This window comes from Hypomesus nipponensis, chromosome 8 (genome assembly GCF_054491055.1).
Source record: "Hypomesus nipponensis isolate SF chromosome 8, ASM5449105v1, whole genome shotgun sequence".
Taxonomy (NCBI): domain Eukaryota; kingdom Metazoa; phylum Chordata; class Actinopteri; order Osmeriformes; family Osmeridae; genus Hypomesus; species Hypomesus nipponensis.
In genome coordinates this window covers 7043968-7058180 of record NC_140368.1, presented here as the reverse complement: position 1 = coordinate 7058180, position 14213 = coordinate 7043968, and the positions used below count along the sequence as shown (strand labels likewise).

Sequence of the window (14213 nt, the reverse complement as noted above, 5' to 3'; positions counted from 1 at the left end):
GTGAGTGACCCTGAAAGCCGTGCTGGAGGACTCTCTCTCTGTTAGGGACGGTAGAGTGACGCCCACCAGGGAGACGGCCCCACGCCGGGCTGATCCTCGTCTCCCTTTGGAATGATTGCTTCTCAGTAAGGAGATTTAAAGCGGCTTGACTCCCACCAAGCCAGGATTTAACAGAGAAAGAAACGATTGTCGCGCCTCTCGGTTCACGAACACAGCCACCAGTTGCAGTTTTCATACATTCAGTTTGAAACTTCACCCCCCCCCCCCCTCACATGATCCCCACGGTAACAAGCCAGCCAGAGAGCAGTGTTGCTTAGGCAGACGTAAGCGCTGAAGATTTTGGTTCGGCTGCAACACTATACCTATCACTTACAATCACTTACAATCACTTAGAATCCTGGTCTAAATTCCAGTCCGCTCAAGGAGAACATTTCAGCAAACAAGAGGCCAGACAGGCCGTGGTTCGGCCTGCAGGGGAGACAAGACCAGCCTCCAGATCCTGTTTCTCAAACAACCTGGCCTAGTGACTGCTTCTCACCTTTCAGTGGGACAGCCGAGGAGAGAGCGTGTTTGAACAGGACAGCACAGCAGCCTCTATCATTGAACGCACGCACGCACACATGTACAACCTATTAAATGAAATATATCTGGACAGGTGGTAGGATCTAGTGCCAAACACACCTGCGCACGCCCACACACACACACCGTGGAACACACGCATCTGCACGCGCTCACGTGTACGACAGCCCACGCTAAACACACAACACACGCAAAAAACAACTTGACAAACCCCCCCCCCCCCCCCCCCCCAAAAAAAAAACAGGTGACACAGATGGATCGATCAACTCCATAACTCATACATCGCATAGGCACGAACACGGGTTACTTTACCTTGGGCTTCTTCTGCATGCTGGTTCTCTCACAGTGCCAGGGTTACCTGTGTCGCCTTTCCGTTCCGGCGCGACCGTAATGAATTATGCAAATCCCTTGGTTTTGTTAGGAGCACGGTGACCCTGGGGTATGAACAGCTGACGCCTGTCAGGGAACAAACCCGACCTATCTGCCTCGGAAAACATTTAACGCTCTGTTGACAAGTTGCTGCTCACAGATGCACCCTCCCGTCCATGCTTGGGTCCCACACGCTCACATGTATTCCATGTCGACGCCACGGGAGACGGGATGTGGTCATACGGGGGGGAGCGCCCGCAACTGTAAATGACACGCCTCGGGCCGACCGAGCTCTAACATGCTGAACACACACACACACAGTTTGTGAGTGGGTTTGTGAGCGCACTCATCAACCCGACAGTCACTAATGCCAACCCCACCCCCACCAAACGGCACACACACACACACACACACACACACACAAGGGGCTCAGCAGATAGGATGGAGAGAGTTTAGGATCAGCAGTGTCATGGTTGGATCCACAGTGTTTTTCTTCAGTTGGCTGAGCGTTAGGCTTTCATTTGAAAGTGTGACATCTGTCGCCTGGGCAGCTCCCCTCTATGACCTTAGGCCAACCGGCCTGTCCTTAGCTCCCTCCAAATACACACAAACACCCATACACAAGTGCACACAAACAACATGTACACTAATTCAACACACATGTATTGCACCCACATGCATACACTCGTCACACAGACACATTCTGCACTCCAAAAACACGATTCGACTGATTTGAATCTGTCTCATTTGTGTAATGACATGTGCATTTACTGATGTGCGCATTAGCTGATAGCACTGTACACCTGGTCACACTGTCCATGGTTTGATGGCGGCTGTGGGGGATTTCAGTTAGTGTCTTATTTCAGTTGTGCTCGTGTCTGCCTTGAGTGTCAGATGGATGGGCTTGGATCATTTTTGGACCAGACCATTAGTTCTAGTTGTACCAGACATGATCAATCAAGCACCTATACTTTTGTACTTATCAGAACTCCAGACTGACTCCACTTCCCAGTGTGTTTGGGCATGCGGCAGAGACACCGGAGCAGAAGGAGGCAGTGAGCGTCATCCAGCCATCTCCTGTGTACACCATATGGGTGGCTTCACGAAAAAGTGGAGCAGAGTTTTCCCTCTGGAGGTAAACACACAAACACCGCCCATGTTTCTGCTCCAAACACACACACTCAACATGCTCGCAGCAGTCATGTACAGAGTGGACAGGCACAGCGGATGGATAGTCACATTTTCGACGGAACGTCGATGTTTATCAACAGTCATCAGCAGATTTTGTGCGGTTCCATGTAACACTCATGTTCATCCGTTACCACATACTGACAGGGCTTCACTCAGAAGAGCTAATTAGTGTGATAATTAAGGGGCTTGTTGGGGTTAGCGAGTGGATTGGAGCAGCTGTATAGCTCCAACACAACCCCCTGCAGGGAGAGATGGCCTGAAGCCACGACACACACAGGGGTCTGGGGAACTGTCCACCAGGGCAGACGCCCCCCTCCCCCGGCACTAATTCTGCCCCGTCGCAACCCCCCCCCCCCCCCATCCTCAACTAGCTGATTTCATCTGGGCAAAACCACTCTCTCTCTCTCTCTCTCTCTCTCTCTCTCTCTCTCTCTCTGTGCCTCTCTCTCTCACTCTCTCTCTCTCTCTCTCTCTCTCTCTCTTGCTCTAATCTCCCCTGATCCATCTGCCCTGGCCCAGAGTCAGAAATGATACACACTCCCGTAAACACACGCCCACATTCACACACACACACACACACACACACTCATCCCACACACACACACACTATAATACACAGGCACATATTCACTCAGATACCAACTGCATGCACTGGACGTCCTCCCACAGCCCCGTCCCCCAGAGTATCAGAGGTGTAAACCCGTACGCTCCACATGTGGGATGACATGAAACAGAGGAGGCAAACACAGCTGGCGGGGACGGCGATCTTGGCTGGACATTTCCAGATTTCATAAAGTGGACATGTAGTAGTTATATAAATCCTTAAATCGATAAGCCTCCTCTTGAGAGAAACATTGGGCACAGAAACAGCAGGAATCAAGCTCTGGCCACTACCGGGTGAGAGGAAATCCAAGGCTAACAGCCCCTTACCTCCCTCCCCTCTCCGAACTCCCCTCATCCCAGAGCTCGCCTCTACGTACCCCACTTACCCAGGAGACATTTTTACTCTTGGGTGGTTTAAGCATGGCAACAGGAGCAGAGATGGCAGCATGGACGGAGGAGGCCCCTCCTCAGTGACTCTCAGCCCTGCAGACGATGCCTGTTCGGTGGCCAGGAGTGAACGGGATGCGGGGTTGAGGCCGAGAGAGTGCCGGGCTCAGCCATGGGTCTTCTCCAGCCCTCCAAAGTCTCCCATTGACATGTTCTGCTTTAGACGGCTCCAACATCTGTCAGGGCAGCCTTGCACATCCAGCTGAGAGCGACGGCAGCTCCACACACACACACACACACACACCACCCACGGGAGCAGTGGATGGAGAAGTGCAGGCAGAAACAAAGCAAAGTAGTCAGGCGCTAACACGCTCCCGTTCTGAGTATCACACTGTTCGCTGTAATCCCAGAGTCAAAAGGAGAGAATCCCAGAGTCAAAAGTTTCATCCACTTCCTCCTCGCCCTTTTCCTCTTCCTCCGCGTAGCCCAGAGTATCCTCCTGGACTGATTATGTATTCACGGTGGATATGAATATGCAAAGCCACAGCAGGTTTGACCCCACCCCCACCCCTGCTGAGAGTCAGAGTAGGCAGCGGCCAATCGCGGAGCAGGTCCTTCCAGCTGGCTGCGGCGGGTGGGCTTATGGAAGCATTAGGACGAGGGCAGGGATGCGGTGGCAGGGAGAGGCGGAGTCTTCCTGTGATAGGCAGTTCAGGTTCCCTCCTCCCTGGGGTCTTAGGGCAGGTGAGAGAGCAGGAGAGCGGGTGTGTGTGGTTGGAGGGGGGGTGGGGGTGCACAGCTCACCTGGTGACTCACTCACCACGGGAATATATTCTATCCCTCAGACTACCGGGGCTTTTGTTTCCCTCTTCTCTTCCACTTTGTCTTTTCCTCAATGTCTCTCTCTCTCACGCTCTCACATAAATATATCTTGTTGCAGTTTGATTCCATCTCACTTCCCCTCCCACTCTACATCCCCCTTTTCCCTCTCTCTCTCTCTCTCTCTCTCTCTCTCTCTCTCTCTCTCTCTCTCTCTCTCTCTCTCTCTCTCTCTCTCTCTCTCTCTCTCTCTCTCTCTCTCTCTCTCTCTCTCTCTCTCTCTCTCTCTCTCTCTCTCTCTCTCTCTCTCTCTCTCTCTCTATCTGTGTCTCTCTCCTGGGATTGTTTTCTCGCTTGGTTGGCACTTGTTGTCATGGCGCCTTCTCACCAAGAGACAGGTAGCCCTCGCAGCCAATAGGAAAGAGGCACAGTAGAAAGCAGAGGGCAGAAAACTGGAAATTAGATTTTGTCTTTGTCTCCTCATTCCCCAAAGCTTCAATCTCTCTTTTCCTTGCCTCACTTAAGGCACTCCACATCTCCTGCTACTTGACCGCAATCTTTGCATAACTGTTTACTTTTGACCCCATTCCCCAACTCTTGCACTGAAGCAATCTCACTCGCCCATCTCAATTCCACCTTCTGTTTCAGAACACTACTTAGTAAATCGCCGTACTCCAATGCACTCAGTCTCCTTTTACCCCCCCCCCCACTCCCTGCTGTCTCCCGCCCTCCCTACGCTGCCTGTTTGTTTACACAAACACATCAATTGAGATTACCTCAAAAGATCTGGGCCAGGAGTTGGAGCCCTCACTGCTGATCTGATTGAGTTCATTTCAAATGGGGATTGCAAACATTTGGCAAGTTTCCCTTCTAAACCAAAAGGCCTTGTGGATCATAGGGGACCTAACACACACACAAACATAAAATAATACTATATGCACCTTAAACTATACCCAGACATCAGAGGATATAAAATTAAAAAACAATCTTCGGATGGGGAGAGTTTAGGTTTAATGGTAAGGGCTTTGATACATCTTCTGCCTCTGTCACACTAATTAATTGAGCTCAAGCATCCATATGTGTTAACGAGCCTCTCCTGTACACTGTGAGGAGAGGCTGTCTACATCTCCACTCTTAATTGGCTCCCGAGAAACATCTGTTCTTGGTTTACGTGCAGGCTGAGTAGCTATTGGTGCCCTAGCTGTCTGGGGGGCCTGGTTACATGGGCAGGGGGCCAACTTGGAGCCCCAAGTCGGCTCTCTGTAATGGTATATTGATGGGCCATTCCTCTCCGTGTTTTACACAGAGAAAAATGGCCCCAGGTTGCTGCTGACTGAGAGGGAGGGGCTTGCAGGGAGAGACGGGAACGGTGGGGGGAGGGAGTGTGCAGGGTGGGGGAGAGAGACAGAGTGATAGATATAGAAGCCGAGAGAGGGAGACAGAAAGAGACAAAGAGATATGGCATCAAATGGAATTAAAGTGCTGAGTGGATTTACTCAACTTCAGCCCTGAAATTGGAATCTGGAGCTGAGTACATTTGCCTGGTTGCTCTGTGTTGACCTGATCTGATACACAGCATTTAGTATGACTATCAAGGCCTCTGAGTAATCCCACATCCCCATTGTTACAAAGATCTTCTCAATCGGCGCAGTACCAAATCTTGGATTTACGAACGCTTTAATTCAAATAAAACGTGTTCTACTTGGCAACGGTGTCTCATCTCTCACTTGAGTGCCATATGTTGCTTATCAGCTGCCTTGCAGGATGAAGTAACGAGAGGGTAGTGTCAGAAACTGCAAAGCTCACACGCATGATGAAGCCCTGCATGTTTGAAAGTGGCTGCTTCGTGCCCACAGAGAGCCTTTCCCTAACCAGTGCTTCTTGTCAGCATCATGGAAGTTACACGAGTTACATGAGAATAGTGCTTCATATGCACCCGATGATATGGGTTGTACAACAGATGCCATATGGATACCATTCAGAAGCTCCACTGCAAATAAAGCACATTCTGTGGAACCTTCTGGAAAAAAAAGAAAAACAGACTGCTGTGTCAAACTATGTAGGAGATACTATATTATGACTGATTTGTGTTTCAATAAGAGAGAAGCAATAAGATGAAGGAAGAATGAAGGACGTTTCATTCTCATAGAAAAACAGTTTGATTACATAACCGAGGATCCTCTTCATTAGGCTACTTGTTATTATAGTTGAAGTCAAGCCAAATGCATTATAGGCTGCTTGGCCGCCATTGTTCCTTCACTGTTTCCAGGCCCGCAAGGTTTTTTAGTGTTCCCTGCAGGCCAGTTCAACTGATCCAAGACCAGTTCTCACAAGCTCCTCAGTCCCCAGGATAGCATCTCCTTGTGTCAGTGACATCAGTGTTTCCAACCTGGTGAGCTACGGCACACACATTAGGCCTCCACAGACGTATATCACAGTTTCCAGTTGCGAGGGTGAGGGGATATATGATGTAAAATACATATAAATAAATAAAATCTGAGACATTCCTGTGTGCCTCTGTGGCCAATTAGCTGCTTTGTTTCCGGACGTTTCCATCCTATCTGGAAAGTGAAGGAACGCACATCCATTGCCAAGGAAACCCGGCTGCAGGCACACGAGGCCACGCTGGCTTGGGGCTCCGGGCTTTTATCCCGACGGATGGAAAAGCGGGGATTCCAGGTCAGACGTTCGCCAGGGGAGATTAGCTCACCGCTGCGTTCATGAGCTCAACGGTTTTAGGGAAAAATAAAGTATTCTATGAAATGCTCTGATGCGTCGCCGTCCTCATGATTGCGTTGCGTGCATGGTTTCATAACATACGGTAAACAACAGAAGTGACTAGTTACAAGCAACTATGCTGCATTCACACCACAAAAGTGACCTTTTCATGTAATGAACAATAACATAAGCATGCATAACACACACACACACACCAACCGTTATTCTAACAGTCACACACACACACACACACACACACACACAAACAGTACACACAACCTTTATTCTAACATAGTCCCACACACACACACAAACAGCACCTTTATAAAAGGTCTCAAAGGGATTCGCAACAATACCTCTACTACGTCTTTAGATACTGACAAACTTTGACTGTCATAAAGGAGTTGTCTGTACAGTGTAGAAACCCTGACAGGGCTATGCTCTCAGTCCTCCCACTGTATCGTGGGTAACAGGAGAAGCTAGCAAAACAAAGCCCCAGTGGAGAGAGGGGGAGCAGAGTAGGTGCCTGCTGTCTCCAATTAGTTGAGTTTCCGTGCGGAGTGTCTGAGACCGGCTACTCGGCCCGTCAAACGGAGTCCCGTCCTGGCACCGTCTCCTCCCTCCGGAATTCCATCGCGAGTGGAATTGCGTTCCGGCCCATTTCAGGCGTAAAACGGCGGTTTGCTGCACCGTATTGAAACCATGTGAGAAGGGCGTCATAAAGAGAGCGGCGTGTCACGGCACGCCATCCAGCTCTCCAGGTCAAAACCACCGTCTCCTGTAAACCAATCAGGGCTGACACGGGGTTCGTAAAACAAACTGAGTGGGAATTGCTGTATGTTTGCCCATACGTACACACAACCAGGCCCATACACACTTTTTCAATCTCATACAATTCATCATTTTGTAACCTGTATTAGCCGTGATTGCCCAAATAATTTGTGCCTTTCATTTGGATGTCCAGTATTCTGTTATGTCGTGTAAATAGAGACACAACGCCAGAGCTCCACAGCCATTGACTCTGTCTATTTATGGTTCTGCTCAGGCCTAGCCACTAAAAGTCTCAGGGTGGAATGACATCACAACCTCACCAATAAATAGAGGCCAACAAAGAGTTGTGTCGGAATTCTATCATGATTCAGACATAGGTGAACCTTCACAACTGCGCCAAAAGTTGTTGCAGAGCATCTCTGTGTGTATGTGTGTGTGTTTGTACGTGCCAGTGTGTCTGATCTAAAGGTGTTACAGGGACATCTAGTGGTTAAAGTAGTCAGGTGTGAACTGTAAGGTGCAGATACTGTAGGCTGTAGGGAATACTGTCTGTAGCAAACAAACTGGTATATTGTTTTGAACTGAACACACAGGCAAGGAGACAGCGTCATCGTCAAAGTGCACAAAGAGGAACATGGATTTTCTGTGACCGTATGCAGTCAAATACAACAAGTCAAACAGAATGTCAAAATGGCTTGATTGAGGTATCCCAGACATCTGTCGGTGTCCTGTCCATAACCCCATCTCTCATTTTCTTTCTAATCTCTCCCCCCTCTCTCCCTGCCCCCTGCAGTACCTCTGTCTCTGCAGACATAAGTAATGGGGTAGGAAGCCTCCAGTGTTCCCCCCGCTGCACAGCATTAGGTTGCGGTGCCCCAGACTAGCATGTCCTCTTAACCTAATGCTATCTGTTAGGCAGTGTTAGGGTCTACACACCAGCCAGATGGAATGAAACTGTCCAGCATGCTAAAACGCAGCTGAGCAGCGACGCCTGTGTCTCCATCGTCCACCCGCCCATTTTCAGCCCCCAGAATGAATGTGGAATGAAAGATTGATCTAGTCTTAGTGTAGGGGGGGGGGGGGGGGGGGGGGGGGGGGGTAGGGAGGGGGGGGGGTAGGGGAGGGGGGGGGGGCAGACTCAGACAAGCTTTGCAGAGATCTGCTTTAGCAGCCGGAGAACTAGGGGCTCAGCCCTGCAGAGTCAGAGAGAATGCACAGGAACCAACCCCCCCCCCCCTCCTACCTACCCCTCAGTAATATCAACACAGAGAAACATTGCGCTAGATAAACACTATGTGCAATCTTGGACAGCCTCACACACTCAGGGACACACTGAGATACTCCTGAAACCACCACACACAAATGAACACTGGCAAAGACATGCACACACATACACACTGTTCCATTCAATATGCACCAAAATGAGTATAATCCCCTTGTCAAATAGCCACAGGTCTCCTTGGAGAAGAGTCACAACAGAATGCTTCACATGAAAGTGAGAACACACATAAGACATGCAGTGAGCCCTGTTTCCCTCCGGTGTGCTTAGAAAGCTGTGCCATGTTCTCCTCTCCCTCTCTCCCTCCCTCCGTCTCTCTCTCCCCCTCCCTCTCTCTCTCTCTCTCTGTCCCTCCATCTCTCTGTGTAGCGAACGGAGAGCAGGAGACAGCGAGGCAGGCGGACTCACGTATGGAAGCTGTGCTCTCCGGCGATGGCCCAGCCCACAGCACGGCATGAAGGGGACCAGGGGGAGGAGGAACGGACGGCCGCCTCACAGACAGACACCCTGTCCGGCAGCAGCCTCCGCTCGGCTGCGCTCCATGGCTGCACAGTCAGCTCCCCGGAGAGGGGGAGAGAAGGAGAGGGAGGAAGGGGGAGAGAGGGAGAGAGGGAGAGAGGAACGAAGGGCAGGAGAGACGGGAAAAGAAGTAGTCGAGAAAGAGAGGACCCCACCCCCCACCCCAGCCCCAGCCGCAGGGGATGAAAGCGGAGGACTTGGCGTATCCCACGGCGCGACCTCCACCCCCTCCTCCTCCCCCTCCTCCACGTGCGTCCTCCTCCTCCTCCTCTATCGGGCTCAAACACCAGGCAACTCTCAGCGGGACGCTCTCCATAGACAGACACACGCCGGTGTCTCCTCCGGCCCCCAGCCCTCCTCCATACCCTGTGGCAAAGCACGGACACCAGGAGCTTGGCAGCGAGGCGCGAGGCTGTCGTAGTCACCCCACCCTAGATCCTCATCTCCTCCCTGGAACGCAGCAAACGGCGGGTTAATTCCTCCTTTTCCCCAACTCTCCCAAATCCTCTGCAGTGCTGCTGTGTGAGCTGTGCCCGCCTGCCTGGTTGACTGGGTGACTTGGCGGCTAGCTGGTTAGTTGACTGACTGGTGGGTTAGCTGGCTGGTTTGTTGGCTGACGCCTGGCTGGTTTGTTGGCTGGTTTGCTGGCTGGATTTGCTGGCAGTCTGGTTCAGGTCCTGGTGGGTGTGGAGGCTAAGAAGGGGCACCCAGCTCTGACAGGTTCAGACTCCACCGGAGAGGCTCAAGTGTCCTTTATTGACCGCTGTCCCTTCACCGAGGGGGGCGTCACCTTCGTTAGACCCGCCTCCTCTCCCTTCCGTCTCCTCCTCAGGTCCACTCACATGAATAGACGTGAGCAGGATTCTTCTTTGTCCTCCTTGTCTCTCTCTCTCTCTCTGTTATCTCTCTCCTCTCTCTCTCGCTGGGACAGAAGTGCTGTGTTATTGACTCTGCTGGCACCGAGCTGTGGGGCGGTGGTCAGGGCAGAGGCTTAGGGAGTGGCTGGCTGCTGGATAAGAGTGTGTGTGCGTGTGTTTGAGTGTTGGTGTAAGTGCATGTCGATGTGTCTGTGCGTGCATCTTTGTGCGTACAGTTGAAGTGCGTGTCTGCATGAGAGTGCGCGTGCCTGTGTCTGGCGCAGAGCAGGACTTACCCGGTGGTGCAGAGAACAGTCACTCACACAGCCTCTTTGTCATGTCGTCTAATATTGGGCTTGAACCTTTCTTTCTTTCCTTCGTCCTCCCTTTCCCTTCTCCCTATCCCTCCCTTCTCTCCTCCTTATCGCTCCCTCTCACTATCTCACCTCTGCGCTCTCCCCACTTCCTATCTCTCACTCCTCCCTCAACTCCTCCCTAGCTTTCTCCTCTCCTCCTTTTCCCTACTTCCCCCGCCTCTCGCACTCAGAGGGCTCTAACAGGATTGAGCCCAGACTCAAATATATCTGCAACAATAAAGCCTTCAATCAACGACCTTTTTACTCTATTGCTCTTTCTTTCCCTCTCTGTCTCTTCCTCTCACTCTCTCTGTCTATCTCTGCCTACCATTCATCCCCAATTGTCTTTGCGTGCATGTTAAGTCACTTTCCATCTGAGTGTTTTGTCATTGAAAGGGACAGACTGGGGAGAGAGAGGACAATAACAAGAGGGAGAGAGGGAGACAGAGGGTTATGGTTGTGCATGCATCTTGGTTGTACAGTCTCCTCTGCATGTGGTAAGGCAGATGCTCTTGTCTGCTTACACAAGAGAACACATGGGCTGAATTTCAATGGGCAGCCACGTCTGCCGGCTACAGGATTAGCTCTCCCTCACTGTGTTCCTCTAAGTCACACGCTCTAACTTCATGTCTTTTTCCGATTCTTTTTTTTGGCTCCCCACTCTTCTGTAACAAAGAATCCTTGCTTATGTTGCAGTCTAGTGTGTATTCACAGCCATGTATTTCTGAGTCACTCTGTAGGGCAAAATGAACGTATTATACACAACTTAGGTTCAGCGCTGGCCGTTGACCTTTGTGTCACTCGTCCTTTGTGTCACCCCCTGACGTGGTACCCCGCTGTTAATACAGACAAATGTATTATTATTTATGCTGTGCAGAGGTGACATTGATGTGAAGGCAACTGCTGTGCTGTGACTGAACAGCAGGTGGGAAGCAGCAGGGAAGTTCACAGTAAGTACCGCTGCCCGGCCACAGGGCAAGGGCAACTCATCACTCCTCCTCCTCCTTTTCTCCACGTCCCTCTGCTTCTCAGGCATGCTGGGATCCATGCTCCTTTTTCTCTTTTCCTTACCTTTCTCTGCTTCACTGCATGTCACCTTCTCTCCTCCTCTCCCTTTCCCTCCCCTCCTCTCCCCTAAACTCCTCTCCCTTTCCCTCCTCTCCTCTCCCCTACATTCCCCTCCTCTCTCTATTCAGCAGGTGCAGCTCAAACAGCCATTTGTCCCCAGGATAAGCTGACACTGACCAAGTGCATACGTACAGTAAATACAACATAGGTAGCTTATGGTGAGCTTCTAACATGTACCGAGATCCATCATCTTATCTTATCTAGTCACCTCCTAAGGGTTAGTGAAGGCTGTACAAGGCCCTGGTCAGACATAAACACGACCGGCTCTTTCATCAGTTGATCCATCTGAGTTCCATGTCCATATTTCAGTTGGGACAGTGTGTCAGTGCTGTGATTGAGGGTCGTCATTACAGCCAGTGACCCAGGCAGAGGAGCCAGGCAGGAGGAGAGGGAGAGGAGAGATACCATCAGTAACTCTATGTCACATCTCTGAACATCCTGTCTCTTTCTCTCTCTTTCTCTCAGAGGTGGTCATCACTCACTTGCTTTTGACTGGCCGTGACATTGACTTATAGGGGAACAAGTGCACGTCCTGGAACCCAGTCTGAGCTATCTGAGTTAGAGCAGATCAAATCAGAGATTGTCCATCAAGGTACATGGTGGGGAGAATGTAATGGGTCTCTTACATTTACCAACTTTAGTTATGACCATATGCATTGTCGAGCACGTGTACTGCGTTTGATTAATAATCATTAACATTTCACTTACACACTTAGGGTTACTTTTTACTATCACTAAAATAAAGCAGTAATGAAATGATCCATCAACAGAGAGATATAAGTCACAGGCCCGGTGAGTCATGGCGATCTAAGGAGGCAGTGTACCCCTGAGCGAGTGGTCAGGGGAACTTGGCAGGTCTTTAAGCACAGCCTGTCCCGCAGACGTTCTCAATTGATCCCAGAGACCAAGGGAGCCTGGGTGGGACAAAGGCTGCACATTCTACTGAGGACGTGGACATGGAATGGCTGCCAACAAGAAGATTATGGAAACAGGAATCCATCCCACATTCAGGTAAACAAGACAAGGTCACCACTAAATAAGATCCCTTCTATGGTTCACCAGCGCTTGCCAATATGTGAGTGAGGCAGAGGCTTTATTTAAATGTGAATTGATTAAAATCCATATGATACAGTGACAACCGAATCCTCTTTAATCTGTGACATTCATCATTTCAACATGAGTAAACCTTGCCAATAGATGCCTGTTAGCATGAATACACTCATGAACCCCTGCCTTTGCTGTTGCATTGACGCCTGCAGATGGCGGTCTTGCTATGCTGCACGCATATCTCCATATCTGGAGAAAGAAACAGGGTTTTAGACACCCCCACACTGTGCATCCCTCTGGTAGTACAGGTACAGGTATGTCAGGCTGAATAAATACTAACACTACAGACTAGAGAGGTGTCTGAAAATCTCATTGATTCAGTCTCCTAGAGCTGATGGTGGAGACACCGGTGTAGCCAAATTCCATAGGAAACGATGTGCTCTGGACTCAGTCCTAACTATTCCCCTCCAAGGTCTGCAGTGTGTTGAATGGCAGCCACCCCACTCCTTCATACCTCCGAGTCCCTTGTGTGGGACCGGGAGACAGGGCGGTTGCCAGATCTGATAAGTGGCAGAGCCAATACGCATCTTATGTAATACTCAAACCCCCTCCAGCCCTTCCCTCACCCTGCACCCATTTCCCCTACCCCAACCTCCCCCCATTAAGATGAGAAAACATAATCTGGTGGATACAAAGAAAAAGATTCTGTAATTAAGGGAGTGAGAAGGAGTTTCCTGCTTCCCCCATCACACTCCCTCAAACATGGCCAGCCCCCCCCCCCCCCCCCCATGTCTACAAGATGTCCAAGCATGGAAGCTGTAGCAGAGTTATAATACACGCTACAACAGTACAGAGTGAAACGCTCCTGGACTGATATAAAGAGATTTACACAGCCTAAGCCACAATCACAAAAATACAGGGGGTGAGAAAAGAGAGAGGGTGGGGGAGAGTAGGAGAGAGAGAGAGAGAGAGAGAGAGAGAGAGAGAGAGAGAGAGAGAGAGAGAGAGAGAGAGATAGAGGGAGAGAGAGAGATTAGGAATAGGGAAAAAAAGAAAGGAAGAGGTGGGCGAGAGAGTGAGAGTGGGAAGTCGAGTTAGACCTTTCACATAAACACAGCAGAGAGTGGGAAGCGGCAGGAGGTAAAGTATGACATAATTCCATGAGTATTATGTAAACCAGAGTTTGACAAACAGAAAATGCGATTATACCAGACAACACATCAGACTGGCCTGCCATGGATTCCACTGAATAAACCTGAGATACATAAGCTTGTGTTGGTTTACAATCCAATGCTGTATTGCACATTACTATATGTGGCCCCAGTATCTAATTCTGTTTTTCAAATCTATTAATAAATGCCTACAGAGCCTCTGGAGACCTGCACTGAAGTCTCTTAAATCCCACAAAGTCTTGGCAGCGTTGAGGTTGGTTCCATTAAGGCCCCAGCTGAGGGCCCGAGAGCCCTAGACAAATTAGCCAGCAGTGCCCTTCATGCTTTCATCCTGGCAATTACACATACACAGAAACACAAGGTATCAGCTAACATCCCCTCAGCAACATCCATCTGGGTTTGGCGGGCCGTGACGTCC

The 14213-nt window shown here is 50.2% G+C and overlaps 1 protein-coding gene across 3 annotated transcripts in view; it reads right to left on the bottom strand.

The window, feature by feature from the left end:
* cacnb2a (calcium channel, voltage-dependent, beta 2a) overlaps positions 1-14213 on the bottom strand; it is a 45949-nt gene that overhangs the window by 28101 nt on the left and 3635 nt on the right. Inside the window, exon 1 of one of the 3 annotated variants that reach the window (XM_084702541.1) lies at positions 9125-9295. The exons of the other annotated variants lie outside the window; for them this stretch is intronic. Coding sequence (XP_084558667.1) covers positions 9125-9172 — 48 coding nt within the window. The 5' untranslated portion in view covers positions 9173-9295. Of the gene's footprint in view, positions 1-9124; positions 9296-14213 lie in introns of those variants that run through there. 3 annotated transcript variants of the gene reach the window in all.